At 36.6% G+C, this 25,172-nt stretch overlaps 1 protein-coding gene across 1 annotated transcript in view; it reads left to right on the forward strand.

Moving 5' to 3' along the window:
* CCDC73 (coiled-coil domain containing 73) overlaps window positions 1-25,172 on the forward strand; it is a 127,833-nt gene that overhangs the window by 65,795 nt on the left and 36,866 nt on the right. The window contains exons 7-8 of the mRNA XM_049648681.1: window positions 2,799-2,934; window positions 3,617-3,696. Of these exons, the coding sequence (XP_049504638.1) occupies window positions 2,799-2,934; window positions 3,617-3,696 (216 nt within the window). The remainder of the gene's footprint in view (window positions 1-2,798; window positions 2,935-3,616; window positions 3,697-25,172) is intronic.

The following is a 25,172-nucleotide window of genomic DNA, read 5'->3' on the forward strand; positions in this document are numbered from 1 at the left end:
AGAGAATTAAGTGGTGTCTTTAAAAAAAATTTTTTTAATGTTTTTTTTTTTTTTTTTTGAGAGAGAGAGAAGAAACAGATCCCTCTCCCAGAGAGAGAGGGATACACAGAATCTTTAGCAGGCTCCAGGCTCTGAGCTGTCAGCACAGAGCCCAATGCAGGCCTCGAACTCACAAACCATGAGATCATGACCTGAGCCGAAGTCAGATGCTTAACTGACTGAACCACCCAGGGGCCCCAATTAAGTGATATTTTAGAGGAATGGAATTTGGTTTATTATTGTTCATTATTTAGTTATTAATCATAGTAACTACCCAGATAGACATAAGATCTCTGGGGTAAGTATACTTGTCAGCTTTTTGCATTAATAAATGCTATGTGATTAATTCAGATGACTCCATAGTGAATTTGAAGAGCCCATAGAAGTGCATAAGAAACTTTCAATTGATCCGTTGTGATCATTACCAATGATATTATCACTTTGCTTAAAATCATTAAAAAGTGGGGTGCCTGGGTGGCTCAGTCGGTTGAGCGTCTGACTTCGGGTCAGGTCATGATGTCACAACTCATGAGTTTGAGCCCCGCATTGGACTCAGTGCTGACAGCTCAGAGCCTGGAGCCTGCTTCAGATTCTGTGTCTCCCTCTCTCTCTGCCCCTAACCTACTTGCATTCTGTCTCTGTCTCTCTCAAAAATAAATAAACATTTAAAAAAAAAATTTTTTTAATCATTAAAAAGTATCTTTGAAAAAGTTAAGATTATTATCAAATTTGCCAAGATAATATAGTTAGGTACAACTTATGTATGTATTCTCTATTAATATGAGGGCTAATATTATTCCAAATAAAACTATTGAAGGCACTTTTATTGGTTAAGGAGTAATAACAAAACATATTGTACTTATTCAGTGACAGGCGCTGTTCTTTGTGTTTTATTTGTATTATTTCATTTTATCCTCACAGCAACCCTCTCTGGGAGATACTTTTAGAATCTTTATTTTAAAGATAGGGTAGATTTCCCAAGGTCACACAGCAACTAAATTACAGAGGCAGGATTTAAACACAGGCCAACTAGCTTTTGACTACTATACTGCCTGTACTTTGATTTTAAAGCAGTAGGAAATGGCTCTTTATTTTATGCGAAAGAGGATTTAGTGGAGGCATTCATAATCAATCAGAGAGTGAAGAATGGGTTTGAGAAAGAGCAGGGATCAGGGAAATTCCAGAGTTTGTGAAGCAGGATGTAGGAACCCAGGACAGAAGTCTTATCAGCTGGATAGGATCACTGCCAAACTTTAGTTTTATAGTCCTTTTTGCTCGAGTTTCAGATTCCAAAAAGGTAGAAATCAGTTGGTTTATTTTGAGCAATATGCCCTTCACTTCACTAGGGGAGAAGAGAACCTGCAAATTTTAATCCTCCTAGATTATAATGAGGAAGAAATATTTGAAGTAAATACTTGAAATTGTGATAATATTGGATAGGGGAAACAGCTACTGGCCAGGTATATCTAACGAATTTTCACTGTTGGAGCCCCAGAGGACAACAACAATTCACTCATAAAACAATTACCGAGTGTCGTCCATAGACATACACTGGTTTTTATCACTGCTTATCATCATAGGTGCTGAAGCATGTGACATAAATGAAGGAAAGTTGTGAAACCAATCAGTGAGTCTACTAGTACCAAGTCAAGATCAAAACCTTTAAAAAATGTTATTCATTCTATTAACCTTATATTTCTTTTTAAAATTTATTAATGACTTTTTTTTTTTTTTTTTTTTAGTAGACTCCACACCCAATGTGGGGCTTGAACTCACAACTCTGAGATTAAGAGGCATATGTCTACTGACTGAGCCAGCCAGCCAGGCAATCCCTCTTTTTAAAATTTAAAGTCATATTTCTAAGTGTGACAAAACAATCTTTAGCTGAAAGTAGTAAAGGCCCATATTATACCTTGGGTCCAATTTTTGCCAATTGTGTCTCTCAGCTAAGTAGACTTTCTACTATACTGTATTGCCTCCCTGCCTCTGATAGATATTATCCTCATCATTCAATTTTTTAAGTTTAGTTTTGAGAGAGAGAGAGAGAGAGAGAGAGAGAGAGAGGCAGATAGAGAATCTCAAGCAGGTCCATACCATCAGCACGAGCCCTACGTGGGACTCAAACTCACGAACTGTGAGATCATGACCTGAACCAAATCCAAGAGTCAGACACTCAACCAACTGAACCACCCAGACTCTCCTCATCATTCAGTTTTTTAATGCAGTGAGAAGGTGCTATACTCATTAAAATTAAAAATACTTGAGTTTTGATAATGCACTCATAATTATGCCCCCAAATTTAGAAAAACAAATTCTTTTCCTTAATTATAAAGAGTATTACTTTAATATTCTCGTGATTTTGCTTAGTGCTGGCTTGGACTGATTATCTTTTCTGTAAGTGAAACCAGTTGCTTTTTAAAAAAGAAATCGTAAATAGGGGCAGCATAAATTTAAGTGACCATTTTGTTACAAGAAAAAAAAATGTGCTTTAATTTTACACAGGTTTAGAAATATCTCCTAACATTTCCTCCTTGTTGTGTTCTCAGCACTTTTTCATGGCCTATTTCATAACAATAGTTACTAAAAACAGTACATTTTTATGTATGTTTAAACGTGTGTATATATATAGATATCTATATCTAGATATAGATATCTATATATAGATATCTATATATAGATATCTATATCTAGATATAGATATCTATATATATATGTGGGTGTATTATAGGTTTATAACATTTAAAATAACTTCAAAATAGGAACAAAAAATCCAGTTACATCTTCTGGCTAAAGAAGATCATCAGAAGCAACTGAATGAAATTGAGAAATATTATGCCACAATAACAGGTCAATTTGGATTGGTAAAAGAGAATCATGGAAAATTAGAACAAAATGGTAGGTGTTACCTTATTTAAACTTTTTTTTTTTTTAATGTTTTATTTTATTTTTGAGACAGAGACAGAGCATGAGCAGGGGAGGGTTAGAGAGAGAGGGAGACACAGAATCTGAAGCAGGCTCCAGGCTCTGAGCTGTCAGCACAGAGCCTGACGCGGGGCTCGAACTCACAGACGGTGAGATCGTGACTTGAGCCGAAGTAGGAAGCTCAACCGACTGAGCCCCTAAATTTATAGTTTTTTTTTTAATTTTTTTTTTAATGTTTATTTTTGAGACAGAGAGAGACAGAGCATGAATGGGGGAGGGGCAGAGAGAGAGGGAGACACAGAATCGGAAGCAGGCTCCAGGCTCTGAGCCATCAGCCCAGAGCCTGACACGGGGCTCGAACCCACAAACCGTGAGATCGTGACCGGAGCTGAAGTCGGACGCTCAACCGACTGAGCCACCCAGGCGCCCCTAAACTTATAGTTTTAATAGGAGTGATTAAATGGGCTTACTTATAATGAGGAAATTGAAATTATCTGCTACTGGTAATAGTAAATAACATTTTAATAAATATTATTTATGTTCAATAATAATTATATATATTGCATTGAGGCTGCTTCCCCTGTCCATTGTAGTGATACTTTCCTTAAAATGTATGTTGAATATAATATTTTTCTAAATGTTTTTCATATTGCAGTACAGGAAGCAATACAATTAAACAACAGACTTTCAGCTTTAAATAAAAAACAAGAATCTGAAATATGCAGTTTAAAGAAGGTATGATTGATACAGTTTCATAGTATTAGAATTACAGTGTAAAATAATTAGTTTTATGAAATATTACTAGAAAAAGTTGGGTAGATATTTTTTGATGTAAGAAAAATAAAATGTTTTAAATATAGATTCATAAACTATGAGTTATGATTCCTGTAAATGTAATGAATGAGTTTGTTCTAAACCATTCAAAATATTGTCCCTTGGGGCGGCTGCGTGGCTCAGCTGATTAAGCATCAGTTGGTTTCATCTCAGGTCATGATCTCATGATTTGTGAGCTCCAGTCCTGCAGTTTGTGAGTGAGTTCAAGGCCTGCGTTGGGGCTGCACTGACAGTGCAGAGCCTGTTTGGGATTCTCTTGCTCTCTCTCTCTCTGCCCTTCCCCTGCTCATGCTCTCTCTCTCAAAATAAATAAACTTAAAAAAATATTGTTTGACTCTCACCAGTTGCATGCATTTTTGTGGTGACATGAGTAGCCAATAAACATTTACTATATGTCAATCTCAGCACCATTTATTCATTCATTCTTTAGTATTTGATTGTGTCAGGTCTATGTAATGTAGCACTACGGGTACAAGTCTGAAGAAAATAACACATTTTGCTGCTTTTTTGAGGTTTATAGTCCAATGGAGGAATTAGACACAAAATACATAATCACACAGATCAATTTAAAACTGTTATAAATGATATGAAGAAAAAGTAAAGGATGTGATGACATTATAATAGGTGAATTTATTATGTTGGTGGTAAAGGGGTAGGGGAGAGAAAAGAAAAATGTTTCAGGCAAGGAGAATAGCATATGCAAAAGCCCTGAGACAGGGAAGATTTTTAGTAATAGCTTCTCAGACTTTTGGCTAGGATTAGGTATAGGAAAGAGTTTAGTATATGTGAAGGACTGGAGAAGTCTGGTATGGCTGGAGTACCGTGAGTAAAGGAGTACTTGAACATTGAACTCTAAATTGGCATAAAGCCATAAACATATTTTATTCCTCATATCACAGTCATTGGCTCAGAAGTGGACAGATGACCTTAGCTAGTGGCTATAAACCAATAAGAATGTAACCCTCACTGTGGCTCTCAGTCATTTCTCTACATGAGAAACCAAAAAGGAGGAACCTGACAATGTGGATGTCAGATTGGTGTGAAGTAAAGAAACCTGTTCTTTGATGACATTTTTGAGTCCTTGGATCCACCAACCCTACCATTCTGTACCTCTAGACTTTTCAGTTATGTGAATCAATAAATCCCCATTATTATTTAAGTTAGTTTGGTTTGGACCAGTTTAATTTTCCATTATTTGCAACTAAAAATACCTTCACTCATACAAGGTAAGACTGGTATGAGAGGAGGGAGAAGTAGGAAGGTCTTATTCTTATTTTCTCAGCAAATGACCTCTTGTTTCCTTTCCCTACTGCCTTCAAAGCCCCATCTGAAATAATGCCACTTTGGACCACCTCCCTATCCCTGAGAGTATTATATTTTGTGTGTGTGTGTGTGTCTGTGTGTGTGTGTGTGTGTGTGTGTGTGTGTGTGTGTATGTAGAGAGAGAGAGAGACAGACAGACAGAGAGAGATACCTATCTTTACTGACGCTCAGTAAATGCTCTAAACTTTTACTGAGTGTCACTTAAATATTTACTAGTAAGTTACACTTTGTAATTATTTATCAATGTGCAAAATACCTTCCATTTGTCCCTCCAGATTCAGATGTATCCATCCTTTTCTCCTTGTAAGGCTTACCTATGTGGATTCCATCAGTGTTCCCATATCTTCTGGCTTCCTGTTGAGTTAGGCCAGTGGAAAGCAGCCTGGACAGGAGATAGGAGGAAAGAGAGTGAATTAGAGGGAATTCCCTCTGTGTGAGGTCACTTTAGTGTGGCCTTGTCCCTCAGTATATCACTAGTTCTCTCAAACTGGCCTACTCCGTGTAATGCTCACTTTCTGGGTTCCAGTAACTTACCTTTTTGTTGTTTTTTGGGTCCAGTGTAGTGACATCTCCATTGCTGCTGGCCCCTAGAACTTGCGCCATATTTTATGGTTCCTTTATATTGTGTCTACAGTTTTGTGAATAAATCATCTTCAAATTATCCTAATTTATGTGTACCATCTGTTTCTTGTTGGGATACTGATTATATACTTGGTCAGAGTGTTAACATTAGTGAGGCCAAGCTCCCCAATTCAGTTTCTGTATAAGCTGATTGGTTGATTTAGTACAAAGAAATTTCTTTTTTATAAGGATTATACCCCAAACCTCAATAAATCATTTTTGCGGTACATATTTTGGACTCAATAAATAAATGAATATGGATGATATTATCCAGATACTTCATCACTTTTGAGGAAATTTTAAATTTTGGGTCAGTGTTGTTGTTGTTTTTTTAAGTTTATTTATTTTTGATGGAGATGGAGTGTGAACATGAGCTGGGGAGAGCCAGAGAGACAGGGAGACACAGAATGCGAAGCAAGCTCCAGGCTCCGAGCTGTCAGCACAGAGTCCAACGTGGGGCTTGAACTCACGAACCATGAGATCATTACCTGGGCAGAAGTCAGACGCGCAACCGACTGGTACCCCTGGGTCAGTGTTTCATCTCGGTTTTAAATGGATTCTGCTTTTAAAAGGGAAGAAAAATACCCCAAGCATTTATAGCTATATGTATACATTGAATTTCACTATTTTTATTTATTGATTCAAATTAATAAACTTTATTTTTTAAAGGGGTGCCTGGGTGGCTCGGCCTGTTAAGCTTGACTCTTAATTTCAGATCAGGTCATGATTTCATGGTTGTAAGCTTGAGCCCTGCCCTGGGCTCCGTGCTGAGTGTGGAGCCTGCTTGCAATTCTCTCCCTCTCTCTCTGCTCTTCTCCTGCTGGTGTGCACATGCTCTGTCTCTCTAAAAAAAAATAAAATGAACTTTATTTTTTTTAGAGCATTTTTAGCTTCATAACAAAATTTAATGGAAAGTATAGAGAGTTCTCATATACTCCTTGACCCACACATGTACAGTCTCTCTCACTGTCAACATCCTATACCAGAATGGTGCATCTGTTACAATTGATGCACCTACATTGACACATCAGTATCATCCAAATTCCATTATTTACATTAGGATTCAGTATCATCCAAATTCCATTATTTACATTAGGATTCACTCTTGGTTTTGTACTTTATCTGGATTTGGACAAATGTTTAATGACCTGTAACCACCATTGTAGTATCATACAGAGTAGTTTTACTGCCCTGAAAATCCTCTGTGCTCTGTTTTTTCATCTGTCCCTTCCTATAACCCTTGGCAACCACTAATCTTCCTACTATCACCATAGTGTTGCCTTTTCCAAACTGTTACAGAGTTGGAATCATATAGAATGTAGCCTTTTCAGATTGGCTTTATTAGTAGTGTGCATTAAGTTTTGTCTAATGTCTTTTCATGGTGTGGTAGCTCTTTTATTTTTTTAATTTTTATTTTTTTTTAGCACTGAATAATATTCCATTGGCTGGATGTACTGCAAACTATCCATCCTCCTGTTGAAGGACATTTTGGTTGCTTGCAAGTTTTGGCAGTTATGAATAAAGCTACTATAAATATCTGTGTACAGATTTTGTGTGCACGTGTTTAAAACTTTTTTGGATTAATACAAAGGAGCATGATTGTTTGGATTGTATGATAAGAGTATGTTTCATTTTGTAGAAACTGCCAAACCATATTCCAAAGTGACTATATCATTTTGCATGTCCACCAGCAATCGCACATTCTACATGGTTGTGTGGTGGTATCTCTCTGTTGTTTTTATTTATAATTCCCTAATGACACATGATGTTGAGCATCTTTTTATATGTTTACCTCCCATCTGTATATTTTCTTTGGTGAGGTGGCTGTTCAGACCTTTTATCCATTTTTTAATTTGGTTCATTTATTGTTGGCTTTTAGGAGTTCCGTGTATAATTTGGATAACAGTCTTTTATCAGATGTATCTTTTTAAAGTGCTCTCTCCCAGGGACGCCTGGGTAGCTCAGTTGTTAAGCGTCTGAATCTCACGGTTCATGGGTTCAAACCCCACATGGGGCACTGTGGTGACCGCTTGGAGCCTGGAGCCTGCTTCAGATTCTGTATCTCCCTCTCTTTCTCTGCCTGTCCCCTGTTTGCACTGTTTCTCTCAAAAATAAACATTAAAAATAAATAAATAAATAAATAAATAAATACATAAATAAAATATTTTCTCCCAGTCTGTGGTTTGACTTCTCATGTTCTTGATATTTTGGAGATAAATATCCAAAGCAGAAGAGAGAGCAGAAGGTTTTAATTTTAATGAAGTGCAGCTTATCAATTTTTTGAGTATGTGGATTTTAACTTTGGCATTGTACCTAAAAAGTCATTGCCGGGGGCACCTGGGTAGCTCAGTCGGTTAAGCGTCCGACTTCAGCTCAGGTCACGATCTCACGGTCCGTGAGTTTGAGCCCCACGTCGGGCTCTGGGCTGATGGCTCAGAGCCTGGAGCCTGGTTGCAATTCTGTGTCTCCCTCTCTCTCTGCCCCTCCCCCGTTCATGCTCTTCTCTCTCTGTCTCAAAAATAAATAAATGTTAAAAAATTAAAAAAAAAAAGTCATTGCCATACACAGTGTCAGCTGGATTTTCTCTGTCTTATTTTCTAGCAGCTTTATAGTTTTGCATTTTACATTTTGGTCTGTGATCCATTTGAGTTAATTTGTGAAGGATCTAAGGTCTTGGTCTATAGTTGTGCTTTTGTTGTTGTTTTTTTTTTTTTTTTTGCATGTGAATGTCCATTTGTTCCATCACTAATTGTTGAAAAGATTACTTTTGCTTCCATGTCAACTATCAGTGGGTTTTTTCCTGGGCTCTCATTTCTGTTCCACTGATCTAATTGTCCATTCTTTCACCAATACCACACTGTATTGATTACTGTAGCTTTATAGTAAGTCCTAGAGTTGGGCACTGAAGGTCCTTGACTTTATTTTGAATTAGCTATTCTGGGTCTTTTGTCTCTCCATAGAATCACTTTGCTGACACTCAGAAAGTAACTTGCTGAGGTTTTGATTTAGATTGTAATGAATCTAAGATCAAGTTAGGAAGAACTGACATCTTGAAAATATTGGGTTTCCCTATTCATGAATGTGGAATATCTCTCCATTTGTTTAGTTCTTCTTTGATATCTTTCATCAGAGTTTTGTATTTCACATAGATCTTTTATATAGTTTGTTAGATTCTTACCTAAAGATTTAATTTTGGGGGGTACTAATGTAAATGGTAACATGTTTTTATTTTCAAATTATATTTGTTCATTGCTAGTGTATAGCAAATTGTGAGATCATAGAAAATATTATCTACTCCCATTTTCAATCACTCGTGATTTCCTAAGTGATAAAAGCACTAACAACATCTCTTGTTTTAAGATATATCTGTATCTATATCATCTATTTCTCTGTATCTGTCTATCTATCTATCTATCTATCTATCTATCTATCTATATAAGATGGCTTCACACCCAGCATGGAACCCAGTGTGGGGCTAGAACTCATGACCCTGAGATCAACACCTGAGTGGAGATCAAGAGTTGAACACTTAACCGACTGAGCCATCCAGGTACCCCAAAACATCTCTTGTTCTATTTTTTTTTTTTTATTTTTTTTTTATTTTTGGGACAGAGAGAGACAGAGCATGAACGGGGGAGGGGCAGAGAGAGAGGGAGACACAGAATCGGAAACAGGCTCCAGGCTCCGAGCCATCAGCCCAGAGCCTGACGCGGGGCTCGAACTCACGGACCGCGAGATCGTGACCTGGCTGAAGTCGGACGCTTAACCGACTGCGCCACCCAGGCGCCCCAAACATCTCTTGTTCTAATATTTGGTCTTTCACCCTGCCCCTGACACTGGGCTGCTAAAACCCTTATAAATTTCTAAGTGATAAAAGCACTAGGTACATCATTTGTTCTAATAATGTTACTCTGGATGGGCTCCTGCATGGGGGCTGGTGACCAGAAAGAGCAAGCCATGATTAGAAGCTTAAAATTTTCAGCCCTGCTTCTTTCCCATTTCCCTCTACACCAAAAAGGGAAGAGGGGCTGGAAATGGCATTAGTAATTGATCATGCCTTCATGAGGAAGTCTCCATAAAATCCCAGTAGTGCCCATCTCAGAGGGAGGGTGACACACCTCAACTCCACCAGGGCAGAATCCCCTATGCTTGGGACCCTCCCAGATCTTGCACTTTGGATATCTTCATCTGGCTATTCATCTATATCCTTTATCACATCTGTTAATAAACTGGTAAACTTAAGTATTTCTCTGAGTTCTGTGAGCTGGTGTGGCAAATTAATGGAACCTAAGAGGGGATAGTGGGAACCTCTATTTATAGTCAATTAGTCAGAAACACCTGGCCTTGAGATTGGCATCTGAAGTGGGATGGGAGCTGTCTTATGGGACTGAGCTCTTCGCTTACAGGATCTGACACAGCGTTCAAGTAGATAGTGTCAGAAGTGAATTAAATTGTAGGACACTCAATTGATGTTGCAGAGAATTGCCTGGGGCCGGGCATGGGGGGAACACCCTCAAACCCTTGGTGACCAGAAGCATCAGAAGTGAAGTGTTCTGTGTAAAGGAGACACACAGGAAAAAAACACAGGAGGAAGAACTGGGTTTTTCCCTGTACCAGAGGGAAGAACTGTAGGTTTTTCCAGTACAGAAAGTGATTGACTTTTGTATATTAATGTTATATCCTACAACCTTATTATAATCACTTATTAGTTCCAGGAGGTTTTTGTTGATTCTTTCACATTTTCTACATAGTCAATTATGTCATCTGTGAACAAAGATAGTTTTATTTCTTCCTTAAATCTGTGTATCTTTTTTTTTTTTTAATTTCCTTTTCTTATTGCACTAGCTAGGGCTTCCAGTATGGTGTTGAAAAGTTTTAGTAAGAGGGGATATCCTTGGCTTGTTCATAATCTTAGTGGGAAAGTGTGAAGTTTCTCATCATTAAGTATGATGTTATCTGTAGGATTTTTTTTAGATGTTCTTTAGCAAGTTGGTTCCCCTCTATTCCTAGTTCTTTATCAAGGAGGTTACCCTCTATTCCCAGTTTGTTAAGAGTTATTATCACAAGTAGGTGTTGGATTTTATCAAATGCTTTTTCCACATCTATTGATATCATGTGATTTTTTCTTTTGCCTGTTGATATACTGGATTACATTAATTTTTGAATGTTGAACCAGCCTTGCATAACTGTGATAAATCCCACTTGGTCATGGTATATAATTATTTTTATATAATGTTGGATTTAATTTACTGTTATTTTGTTGAGGATTTTTGTATCTATGCTCATGAAAAATACTAGTCTGTAGTTTTCTTATAATGTCCTATTCTTGTTTTGTTATTAGAATAATGCTGGCCTTGTAGAATGAGTTCAAAGTATTCTTTCTATATCCATATTTTGAAAGAGATTATACAGAATTGGTATAACTTCCTCCTTAAATGTTTGGTAGAATTCACCAGTGAACCCATTTGGGCATGGTCCTTTCTGTTGTAAGATTCTTATTGATGCAATTTCTTTAATGGATTTAGGTCTATTTAGATTGTCTATTTCTTCTTGTGTGAGTTTTGGCAGATTGTGTCAAGGAATTAGTCCATTTCATCTAGGTTATCAAACTTGTGAGCATAGAGTTGTTTATAGTATTTAAAAAATTTTTTCCCTTTAATGTCCATGGGATCTATAGTTACGTCCAATTTTTCATTTCTGATATTAGTAATTTGTGTCCCTTTTTTTTCTTAACCTGGTTGGAGGTTTATCAATTTTATTGATTGTTTCAAAGAATCAGCCTTTGGTTTCCTTGATTTTCTCTATTGATGTATTGTTTTCATTTTCATTTTCATTTATTTCTCTCTAATTTTTATTACTTATTCTGTTTACTTTGATTTTACTTTGCTTTTTCTAGTTTCCTAAGTTTAAAGTTTAGATGTTTTAGATTTTTTCTTTTTCTTTTTTAAATAAAATTGTATTTGACATATAATGTTACATTAGTTCCAGGTATAAAACATAGTGATTCAATAAGTCTATACACTGTGTTCTGCTCACCACAACTGTAGCTACTCTCTGTCACCATACAATGCTACTACAAGACCATGGACTATATTCGCTATGCCGTATGTTTTATCCCTGTGACTTATTTATTCCAAAACTGGAAGCCTGCATCCCCTACTCCCCTTCATCTATTTTGTCCATACCCTAACCCGACTCCTCTGGTGACCATTAGTTTGTTCTCAGTATTTATGGGTCTGTTTCTGCTTTTTATTTATTTTTTTAGATTCCACATATACGTGAAATCTTCTGGTATTTATCTTTCTCTTTTGACATATTTCTCTTAGCATAATACCTTCTAGGCCCATTGTGTTTTTGCACATGGCAAGGTGTTATCCTTTTTATGGCTGACTAATATTCCGTTGTGTATGTATATCACATCTTTATCCATTCATCTGTCATTGGACACTTCGGTTCCTTCCACATTTTGGTATTTTTTCTTTTCTAACATCTGCATTCAATGCTATCCACTTCCCTGTAACCATTGCTTCCATTGCATTCCACAAATTTTGTTTAGTTGTATTTTCATTTAGCTTAAAATATTTTAAAATTTCTCCTGAGATTTCTTCTTTGACCCATGTGTTATTCAGAAGTGTGCTGTTTAAGCTCCAAGTATTTTCAAGCTACCATTTATTGATTTCTAGTTTAATTTTATTGTAGTCTAAGAGCAGACATTATATAATTTTTGTCTTTTAAATTTTTGAAGGTGTGTTTTACAGTCCAGACTGGTGAATGTTCTATGTAAGCTTGAGAAGGATGTGTAATCTGCTGTTTTTGGATGCAGTGGTCTATACAGTTTACTGGACTGTGAACTTCACAGTACTTCTCAGTTTTTTCTCTCGAGTGGTACAGGATGGTTGGAGGGGGCTGGATTTGGGTATTACCCTTTCCCTAGGTAGTTTAGGCTCAGGTCCAGTAGCTTCTCCTGAGGTCAGCCCTTGTTAGAAGAACAGAATGCCCTGGCATATTTCACAATGGTTCTTCTCCCCTCCTCCTCCTGGAAGCAGGAGGAATTATTTTTTTCTGATATTCACTGTGAGAAGACTTGGAAGTGAAATTCATAAAAGTGTTTGGGCGGGGGGTTCCCCCATGACTGTGTCCCCCTAAATTTTTTTTTTGTTTTAACTCTCAGGGTTTTCCACACTGGGCCTCTGGTAGTCAGTCAGTCACAGTTCAGCTTTTCCTGTACTGGCATTAGTTCTTGCAGAGGTTTCTGTTTGTGGATTTCTGCTCTGGTAGTTTATAATTCTCCATATTCACCCGTCTGTCTCTCCAATCATTGAGGTAGCTGTTTCCTTTATGACCTCATTTCTCTGACAGATCTAAGAAGAGTTGTTGATTTTCAGTTTGTTCAGCTTTTATTTGTTGTCAGGATAAAGTTGTCGGGACGAAGTTTAAACTCCTTACTTGTTTGACTGGAAATAAGAAGCCCTCCGTTTTTACTGACGGACTTAGTTTTAATTTTACTGAAATTAAAACTAAGCCTAGAGTGACAGACCTAAGTTTTGAAGAGGAGTGTTTTGTGCTGTGAGATAAATAACATATAGTTTAAAGCATAACTCAAGAAATCAGGAAATTTTGTTACTTTCTGTTTTAGCATCATTTCAAGGAAAGCAGGATTACTTAAAATAAAGATTGAAGTGGATTCTAAATGCTAAGTCAGAGCCCAAGGGCCATTAATATTTGTAACACTATTGTATCTAGTTCTTTGGTCTTACAACTTTCTTATAAGCCAAGAAAATGGTTTTATATTCCCTGGATTCTATCCTTATACCTGAAGCATCAGAAAGGAAGCGCATAGTGTAGCTCAGTATAAAACATTAGAAGTGTATGTTCCTAGCCCTTGAAAGTTTTAAGTCTATCTAGAAAACTAGACAGTTTTTATGTAAAGAACATTTATTTTCAGTCACATCCTAGAATATTAAAGATGGCTTTTTTAATATAAGGAGAAAATATGTAATTTAAAAATTTGTAGTCTCAAATCAGAGGATTGTTAAAAGGACCATTCATTTTTGTCAATATTAATTGCGAATGCAAATAAATATAAATAACTAAATACTGACTACTTGTGCATAAGCACATTTTTGGTGATGTCTCTTTGATTCATTTATATTTTAATATTTTTCTCAGTGAGTTAATTGATTAATAACATTAATTTAGTGATTATATTAAAATATTCATATGCTTTTGTTCAGTTTTTACATTATTTACATTACTACATTATACCTCATAAGTTTCTGTATTAAGTTATATGCGTTTTTTTCATTAAATAAGGACAAATGTTTCATTATAGCATAATAATAATATATTTCTAACATATAGTTTAAGACTGGCCTGTAGATGGAGACGAGGCTCTTGTAAAACCATTGGCGGATTAGGTTAAAGAGAATGTCTCTTTCTTTGCACAGGTAGAATAGTGTTGCTCATGAGCACACTTACCCATTTTTCCCAGGTCTTGGAGCCCTACCAGGGCTAACTAAATGTACTGATGTGTCCTGCAGTGATGGCCTATCTCTCTAGAGAGCATTACAGTCAGTGACCATGCTGTTGTACCTACTAGTTCTTGGAAGAGAGAGTGTACAAACGGGTAAAGTGAGAGGATTTTTGTACATTGAGAATTTTAAGTCTGAGTAGCTGAAAGAGTAAAAATTTAAAAATACATTTTAATAGCCATTTGTAATATTTCAGACATTCTAGGTATAAGAATTTTGTATTTTTTATGTAGTCTTAATTTTTAACTTTCAGGAAAGCTTTTTCATTTTTTATTTTCTTTTTCAGAAGCTAATCAAGTCTGGTAACATTGGCTATATCACTCACTTAAAACTTTTAATCATTTTCCCAAAGATAATTTTTATTTTTTTATTCTGTTTTATGATTTTATTTAGAACAGTTAAGCTATTGGTTTGTGACGAGATGGATTTTTTTTGGGGGGGGAAGCAAAGTTAAATAGACCAAACTTAGCTGTTAGATTAAACTAGATATTACAGTTTTGAATGCTGGGTTCACTATTATGGCAGTCATGAAGAATTCCTGATACTATCTATGAGCAGCATTCATAACCTCTGGTATTTGTCTGAGTAAACATCAGAGCACTCAAGGAGATAGTGATATTTAACAGACTACCCTGTACCAGAAAAGGAGGGGTAAAGGAAAAAAGAGCACAATATTTATGACTCTAGGAACTATAAGTTGTAATTTAATGAGATCAAAGCTTGTGCTGTTTATTCGCTGTGCTAACAGCTTTGAATAAAATGGTTAGAAAACAGACAATGTACTAAAAGTTCAGGATATTTAAAAGCTATAAGGGCTATAAAATCAAAAGCATATTTTCAGTGGAAAATCGTTTCGTGGAGGTCTCTGATTTTAATTTATTATGTTCTTAAGATTAAGTAATTAATATAAGAAAAAGAAAGACATAAGAAATGATTAGCTTTTACTTTTGTCAGCCATATACTGGATTTTCACTCTTACCCTCCCCTTTCCCACTTTCTTGTTTCAGAACAATTATTGTAATAGGAATTGATGCATTTTAGAGTATCTCCTATAAAACTTAGCTAATTACAACAGCTCTATGTTTTCAGTTGAAAAGCGTAGAAAGCCATAGGAGTTTGTTGCACTTTATAACCTTGACAGAAGAAATAATTTGTAGAAAAAGGATTTTCCTTTATTAATTCAGATAATTGTAAGCCACTTCATGTGAATATAAGTTTTAGTGACATACACTTCAGTTTAATTATACTTTTATCAGTAGAACGTTGTGTCTTAGGAGTAAAACTAGACTAGATCATTAGTGTGAAACTAGCATTAAAAGGCATCCAATAATTTACTTTCTAAGTTATTAGAATGTTTGTTTACTTCTTATAAGTGTGTCTTGCTTTAGGAAAATACAATATAAAAAATTAAAAGTTAAAAAATTGTTTCAAATTTTAAAAATTATCATTTTAGTGCACCAAAAAAAGCAGCTTGAAAGCAAGTTTTTAAAAACACCATTTTGTAAAGATGTACCTTATTTTAAATCCAGTATTATTGGTGGCTTTTTTAAAAAGAATCAATTGAGCACAAAAGATTTGTTTTTATTTTGTATTTATTTAATTTTATTTAATTTTTATTTCAGAGAGAGAGGGAGGGTGCAAGCAGGGAGAGGGGCAGAGGGAGGGAGAGGGAATCTCAGGCAGGCTCCACACTTGGCAGGGAGCCTGACCTGGGGTTTGATCTCATGACCCTGGGATCATGACACGAGTGGAAATTAAGAGTTGGGTGCTTAACCGACTGAGCCACTTAGATGCCCCAAAAGATTTGCTTTTAACATTCAGATGATATTTGACTAAATACTGAGTAACAATATAAAAATTAGCCAAATATCCTATAAATCTGAATTGAGATTAAAACTTTAAGGTCCTCTAACAGATATTTTCCTTTGAATTAATCTCCTAATTTTTTTAAATGTTTATTTATTTTTGATAGAGAGTGAGCAAGCGAGCACAAGTGGGGGAGGGGCAGAGAGAGAGAAAGGAAGACACAGAATCCGAAGCAGGCTCCAGGCTGTGAGCTGTCAGTGCAAAGCCCGATGCGGGACTTGAACTCACAAACTGTGAGATTATGACCTGAGCCGAAGTCAGATGCTTAACTCAGGCATCGCATAAATTTTTAAGAAATTAAATTAATTGCTGAAATTACTAGATTTTTTTTTTTAATACCCTTCAGTAACCATAGTCAGTTTAGCTCCCAACCCTTGTTTTTAAATGTTTATCCAGGGTGGAAATAATAAGAGCAATACATTGTTTTGTTCAATAAGTTTGTTAAGTCAAAGACCCTCTAGTTCTAGAGTAATGTTTTATTATACCATCTTATTTCTGTAATTGTTGTTTTCTAGCGTATTCTTGGATCTGTACTTATAGTGAAGAATTAACCTATTTTAAGGTCACAAATTTAGGGCTGTTGATTACAGCAGTCAAGGTTATTTTCTAGCCAAAAAAATACACTGGGGCAGAGGGAGAGAGAACAAGAATCTTAAGCAGGCTAAAGGCTCCAGGAGCCTGATGCAGGGCTCAATCCCATCTGATCCCATTTGATTTCACTAAATCTTATTTTAGGTAAAGATAAGTCACAATTTTTTCATAATCATGTTCATCACTTTTTTCTTATTAGAGTCATTATAATGTTTAGTTCCTTTTATTTATTTAAAAAAATTTTTTTAACATTTATTCATTTTTGAGAGAGCACAGTGGGGGAGGGGCAGAGAGAGAGAGAGAGAGAGAGAGAGAGAGAGGGAGGGAGAGAGAGGGAGGGAGACACAGAATCCAAAACAGGCTCCAGGCTCTGAGCTGTCAGCACAGAGCCTGATACAGGGCTTGAAATCATGGACCACGAGATAATGACCTGAGCTGAAGTCAGGTAGTTAACTGACTGAGCCACCCAGGTGCCCCTGTTTAGTTCCCTTTAGATTCCTGAATGTATTAAGCTGCTATGGGATAAGTATAAAACATGGCACCTTTCCTTGAGGAGCTCATGGTCTACAGGAAAATTCTTATTGTTTTTAGCTGTGAAAGAAGGAACCTTAATTCTTTAAATAAATAAAAAGATATTTAATTATACCATTATTAAGAATTCAGACTATTTTAAAAGTAGAGAAAATAATCCTAGAATCCTTTAGATTCACCTTAGTAGTAATAATAGGTAACAGTGTCTAGCACAGAGTAGCTACTCAACGTACACATTGCATGGAGTATTACATACCAGGCACTTTGTTAGTTTTTAAAAAATTATATTCCCAGTTTACAGATGAGGAACTTGATACAGAAGGAAGTTAAATAAGTTACCTAAAGCCAGGATTGGAACCTGTTTGGCTACAGAATGTACAATTAGAACCATTTTACTGATAGTAATGGCAGTATAAGCAATTTATTCACATAAGTTTCTTCGCTTTCTTATTCCCCGTTAGAAATCATATATTTGTTAAAAGAGGAAATTGTTAACTATTAATACTCCTGAAATACCAGCTCCTTATATGCCTTGACTATAAAGATCTATAGACCTGTATGTCCTTACCTTGAAACTTTATCATTAAATACTGCTTCCTTTGGGCTCTTTCATTTGGCCCTCCTCTTTCTCCAGTCAGAGCATTGTTTTCTATCATCTGTACTATTACACTCTCAAAGTTGTCTCTTTACCTCTAGTCCTTCAGTCCTCACTACCTCACCCAGTCCATTTGTCTCCTCCTGCCAACACATAATACCCTGCATAATATTTCTCATTTATTCTATTTATCTTTATTCATCATATTATCTTTTTCTTTAAAACTATACCTTTCGGGGCGCCTGGGTGGCTCAGTCGGTTAAGCGGCTGACTTCGGCTCAGGTCATGATCTCGCGGTCTGTGAGTTCTAGCCCCAGGTTGGGCTCTGTGCTGACAGCTCAGAGCCTGGAGCCTGCTTCAGATTCTGTGTCTCCCTCTCTCTGACCCTCCCCTGTTCATGCTCTGTCTCTCTCTGTCTCAAAAATAAATAAACGTTAAAATAAAATTAAAAAAAAAACTATACCTTTCAACTATAGTCATTTCAAAGAGGTACTTGACCCAGATGTATATGGACGGGTGTTGCTTTTCTCTTTCCCCCTTTTATTTTCTCGTTTTTAAATATGAGCATAATGATTTCTGCCTTTCTTATTTTATATATGTGAAATAAATATAAAACAATAAATGCATGGTAAAACACTTCAGAAAGTCCAACACACCATAGAAATTTATGGGATTATTGTTACTTGGTAAGGATTAAGGCAGTTTTGATGGATTCAGCTTTTTTGTACTACAAACTATAGGTGGTTTATTTGGATAGCCTTTCAAGACCACTGAAACACAGCATCATTCGCCTTTAAATTCCTTTATCAGATAATAAAGTCTGAAATTCCTTCTGACTCATCAACTGTTCTTTCTCCCTTCACACTTGAACTATTTTCTATTTCTATAACATCTGGTTCTCTCCAGACTATCTTCTTCAGATCATCTCTAAATTTCATGGAATCATATGGATCATCTAATCTGGTTTTTGTCTTTATTTGAGCTGCAGAACCCTCAGTGCGAGATGTGGAAGCTCAATATTAAGATAAATAAGGTAGAGCTGTTGTGATTGAAGGAAACATTGGAGGAACACTGGACATATACCAGGGGCTCTTTCTCCTCTATTAGTAGCCATGAAGGGTCTCCATGGAACCTCTAGGACTTCTCAGAGCACAATTTAAAAACCATTAACTGGATCCAATCTCTCCTTTTTTTGGAAAGGGAACCAAAACCTCAAGGGAGTAGGTGAATTACTTAAGGTCAATCAGCTTGTAAAAAATACTCTCCATTTATCCTCTATTGTACTATGTAATGTTTGTAGTAAGTAATAGTCTAAACAACCTGTATATTTTACAATGTAGCTGAAATTTTTCTTGTAGTGGACATTGTGACAATTCCCCCAATATCCAGTCCACCTTATATGATCAGTCTGTCTCTAAGGCACTTAATATACTCTCCATTTTCCATGCCAGTGTTTGGTTCACCAATGAGCTTGTGATCTAGTTCTGGCCAGCAGAAAGTGGTTCAAAGAAAAATTTTCTTACTCTTCAGGGGTTCCAGGAAGACACAGTTGCTATGCAGTACCTATATTGGCCTCTTCCTATAGTCTCAACAGTGGAACAATGAGGACAGTCCCAGGAATGGAAAGTGGAGAAATAAAAATATCCTAGTCTTTGATAATACCTAGTCTTTAATAAATATCCTAGTCATTGAGTCCCTGAATCAACCAACACAAGAACCTGCCCAACTTTTAGTTTTTTAATTTTTTTAAATAAGTTTTTAATTTTAATTCCAGTTAACTACACAGTGTCATATTTCAGGAATATAGTGATTCAGCAGTTATATACATTACTTAGTGCTCATCATACGTGCATTCTTTAATCCCCCATCACCTATCCCCATCCTCATCCCCCCATCCAACTCTCCTCTGGTAACCATCAGTTCTCTATAGTTAAGAGTCTGTTTCTTAGTTTCTCTCTCTCTCTTTCTCTCTCTCCCCCTCCCTCCCCCCCCCTCTTTTCCACAGTGGCTGCACCAGTTTGCTTTCCCACCAACAATGGTTACTGTTCTCGTTTCTGCATATCCTCGCCAACACTTGTTGTTTCTTGAGTTTTTGATTTTAGCCATTCTGACAGGCCTGAGGTGATAGCTCATTGTAGTTTTGATTTGCATTTCCCTGATGATGAGAGATATTGAATATCTTTTTATGTGTCTGTTTGCCATCTAAATTTCTCTTCAGAGAAATGTCTGTTCATGTCTTCTGCCTATTTTTTAATTGGATTATTTGGTTTTTGAGTGTTGAGTTTTATAAGTTCTTTATATATTTTGGATACTCACCCTTTATCAATTATGTCACTTGCAAATATTTTCTCCCATTCTGTAGGTTGGCTTTTAATTTTGTTGATTGTTTCCTTTGCTGTGCAGAAGCTTTTTATTTTGATGTAGTTCCAATAGTTTATTTTTGCTTTTATTTCCCTTGCCTCAGGGGATATATCTAGAAAAATGTTGCTAAAACTGATGTCAGAGACATTACTGCCTGTGGTCTCTTCTAGGATTTTTATGGTTTCAGGTCTCACATTTAGGTCTTTAATCCATTTTGATTTTATTTTTGTGTATGGTGTAAGAAAGTGGTCCAGTTGCATTCTTTTGCATGTATCTGCCCAGTTTTCTCAGCACCATTTTTTGAAGAGACTTTTCTCATTGGATGTTCTTTCCTGCTTTGTCAAATATTACTTGACCATATATTTTTTATTTTTTTAATATTTATTTTTGAGAGAGAGAGAACAAGTGGGGGAGGGGCAGAGAGAGAGAGAGGGGGACAGAGAATCCAAAGCAGGCTCTAGGTTCTGAGCCTTCAGTGCAGAGTCCAACATGGGGTTTGGACCCACGAACTGTGAGATCATGACCTGAGCCGAAGTCAGACGCTTAACTGACTGAGCCACCCAAGAGCCCCTTAACCATATAATTATTTCTGGGTTTTCTGTTCTGTTCCATTGATCTATGTGTCTATTTTTTTAAAGTTGTTATTTATTGAGAGAGAGACAGACAGACAGACAGGAGTGGGGGAGTAGCAGAGAGAGGGGGAGAGAATCCCAAGCAGGCTCTGCACTGTCAGTGCAGAGCCCAACATGGGCTTCATCCCACCACCCTGGGATCATGACCTGAGCTGAAATCGAGACTCAGGCGCTTAACCAACTGAGCCACTCAGGTGCCCCTGTGTTTGGTATAATTGTAGATGGGATTGTTCTTTTTTTTTTTTTTTTAACATTTATTTTTTTGAGAGAGAAAGAGGCAGAGTGTGAGCAGGGGTGCGGCAGAGGGAGACACAGAATCTGAAGCAGGCTCCAGGCTCTGAGCTATCAGCACAGGGCCCAATGTGGGGCTTGAACCCATAAACTGCAAGATCATGACCTGAAGTTGGATGCTCAACCAGCTGAGCCACCCAGATGCACCTAGATGGGATTGTTTTCTTTATTTCACATTCTGCTGCTTTATTTTTAGTGTATAGGAATGCAGCAGATTTCTGTGTCTGTTTTTGTTTTGTATCCTGTGACCTTACTGAATTCATTTATCAGTTCTAGTAGTTTTTTGGTAGAGTCTTTAGGATTTTCTATGTATAGCATCATGTCATCTGCAAATGGTGAGAGTTTTATTTCTTCCTTACAAATTTGGACCCCTTTTATTTCTTTTTGTTGTATAATTGCTGGGACTAGGACTTCCAGTACTATGTTGAATAAAAGTGAAGAACCTGCTCAACTTTGGACTCCCTGTTATGTGGAAGAATAAATGTCCTTAGTATTTGATGGTTTAAATATGGTTTTCTGATACCTGTAACCAAAGCATCCTAATTGATACTGCTGACACTTTGTGTTTTAATTACAGAATATTGTGTTTTGCAAAATACTGGATGTCTAAAATGTAAAATGGGTTCATTTTATATCATCTGTGTGATAAACTCACTTTTTAAGTGTCTTTTTTAAAAGAATTATTTATTTATTTTTATTTTAGAGAGAATGCAAGCTGGGGAGAAGGGCAGAGGGAGAGAGAGAATTTTAAGCAGGCTCCATGCTCAGCTCAGAGCCCAATGTGGGGTTTAGTCTCATGACCCTGGGATTATGACCTGAGCTGAAATCAAGAGTTGGACAGTCAACCAACTGAGCCACCCAGGTGCCCTTTAAAGTTCTTTACAAATGCCTTTGGCTCCCTGATCATCATTTTTCTTCCATTCCTCCAAAGTTCTATCTTAAGGTCTCTGTTATTCTTTTCTCGTATTATCTCTTTGAGTTAGCTCATATTCTGTGATTCAGTGATTCACTTCATGCAGATGACTTTACGTTTCCAGCCTCACATTTCCCTTAATATCAGTTCTATATTTTCAGCTACCTGAAGGGTCATCTCTTTCTATGACTTATTGTAAATTCAGGGTCAGCAGAGCACATATTGGATTGATTCTTCATTCTCAACATCCCTCCTCTCTCCCCCGGCCATCCCCCAAATTCATACAACTCTCCTTTCAAAGGAAATCTTCTTGCTGACAGTGAAGATGAACCATTGCTAGGACATTGGAACTTCATTTGGGGGAATTTATCATGGGTAGCCTTTTATAATTTGAAAAAAAAAAACATGAATGAAAGACTTTTATATCTATATCTCTATATAGATATAAAGATATCAATATAAATAATAACAACTTCTGGCTCAGGCTTAGTGATTTGTGCTTTTTTCGCTTGCTTGATAGTCTCAGATCGTTAACCTCTTGTTTCTTGTCTTAAATACATTTTTATCTATTTCATCAGTGAAGTAGACTTCCCATTTCTTTTCCATTTTCATGCTTTCTCTTCCACATTTTATGGTTTTCATTTTCATTTCTCCTAGCTTCACCTAGATATTCTGGAATAATTTTTTTCCTTCATTCCCTTTGTCTACTCAATTGTATCTTAAAATATCTCATATATTCCATTCTCCATTTCTCAGTAATATAGACATTTATCATCTCATGCCTGGATTAATAAAACAGCCCCTTAGCCAAAGTTCTTTTATCTGGTTTTTATTCACTTTTGTTGTCAAACTAACTTTATTAGGTTACTAGTGTAATGCATTGCTTCTATGTGCTGGACATGCTAGATATTTAGTATATATAGAAGGAACGATAGATTGAATAACTTCTCTTTTGCCTAATGAATCAAGTCCCAAATGTTTTCTACTTTATTGAGACAAATTGACATATAACATTATGTAAGTATAGGTGTCCAACATATGATTTAGTCCCATACTTCTTTAATTGGCCTTCCAGAACTTCCAAAGTCTGGCCACATTCTACATCTTCAGCATTGTTTCCTACTATTTATTAAGCATCTTCTGTTCTATTTAATGCAAAAATCTTTGTTGCAATTATTATAATTCTTCACTATGCCTTTCTTTTTTTGCCTTTGCTCCCCTCCATTTCTCCTGTCCACACTCGAAATGCCTTCTCTCAGTTTACTTGTATTAAACAGGATTGAGTCAGGAAACAGATGGCACATTGGAATAGGTAAAAGAGAAAAGTTTGATGAAGAAGCTGTTTACAAAGTTATGGGCAGGGTTCAGGGGAACCAACAGGGATAATGTTGATAGAAGCGATAGAAGCAGTGGGGGAATGATTATACCACATAAACCCCAGGGGAAAGGGAAGGAAGCAGCTACTGGGAACCTGGAGAGAGCTATAGGCACAGCTGTAGAAGAAAGCTGAATTCAGAAGCTGTGACCTTTGGCAAAGGTACAGAGCTATTGTCATTTCGTGGCCATATAGGGAGAAAACTGGGGAAATACCTCTATCTGTCTGTCTTCCCAGGATACTGATTTACTGGTGCCTTCCAGAGATTGAACCCAGCCAGAAGCAAGAAAAACTGCTACATCCACAGATATCAGCACACAGGGGACAGAGCAGTATGGAGAAAGGGTGGAGAGTGAGTCAGGAGAGACAAATGGAGAAAATCCAGTATATTACTCATTCTTCAAGGCCTGCCTTCTTTGTTCAGACTTCTTTCATTATTCAGTATATGCTGATTGTTCTCTTTGTACCAGCCATTAATTTGCCTGCTTTTCTAAGCATGAAGTCCTGTCTCTTGACCCATGTTCTTAAAAAAAATTTTTTTATTTATTTATAAACATTTATTTATTTTTGAGACAGAGACAGAGCATGAACAGGGGAGGGTCAGAGAGAGGGAGACACAGAATCCAAAACAGGCTCCAGGCTCTGAGCTGTCAGCACAGAGCCCGACGCGGGGCTCAAACTCACGGACCGCGAGATCATGACCTGAGCCAAAGTCAGCCGCCCAACCGACTGAGCCACCCAGGCGCCCCTCTTGACCCATGTTTTACTTTAGCAGTCATTTTAGGCAGTGCACATATCTAAAAGGGACATGTGAACTAAGGTCAGTTAATCCTTTCTTCTGGATTTTGAACTAGGTATTGAGTTATGATTGGGTGAAGTTTTCTCTGGGCAGCTGAAGCTATAACATGAAGAACTCTGGAAGTTTTGGCAGCACTATTTTCTGCTGTTCCTTTTTCAGCTTCCTTGATATTACACTCTTGATTTTCCACCTACCTCAGCTGACTGTACTTCCTTCTAATATTAGCTTCTCTAATCCATGAGTGTTGGAGTTCTTTAGGACTCAGTCATTTGCCATCTTCTGTCTTCTAACTAATAACTCTAAGTGATTGCACCTGTTTCCATGGCTTTGTATTCTATTATATACTATATTATACTACATATATGTATATACTGTACTCTGATATGTGAGAAATGTGTTTATTTTGAAAAAAATACTAATCAGTACAATGAAGAAAATAAAAATTTCCTGTAGTCTTACCACCCTAATGAACTTTTTTTTTTCCCTTCAGAAGAGTTGTTCTTATTTATTCAGTTCTTACAGTCTTTTGGTTTTTAATTTTTTTTAACAAATTCTTTTTTTTTTAATTTAAATCAAAGTTACTTAACATATAGTGTAATAATGATTTCAGGCATAGAATTTAGTGGTTCATCACTTACATACAACACTGACTGCTCATCCCAACAAGTGTCCTCCTTAATGCCCATCGCCTATTTAGCCCATCACCCATCCAACACCCCTCCAGCAACCTTTAGTTTGTTCTCTGTATTTAAGAGTCTCTTATGGTTTGTCTCCCTCTCTGTTTTTATCTTATTTTTGCTTCCCTTCCCCTATGTTCATTTGTTTTGTTTCTTAAATTCCACATATGAGTGAAATCATATATTTGTCTTTCTCTTACTTTGCTTAGTATAATACACTCTAGTTGCATCCATGTTGTTGTAAATGGCAAGATTTCATTTTTTTTGATAA

This window comes from Panthera uncia, chromosome D1, assembly GCF_023721935.1.
Source record: "Panthera uncia isolate 11264 chromosome D1, Puncia_PCG_1.0, whole genome shotgun sequence".
NCBI classification, from domain to species: domain Eukaryota; kingdom Metazoa; phylum Chordata; class Mammalia; order Carnivora; family Felidae; genus Panthera; species Panthera uncia.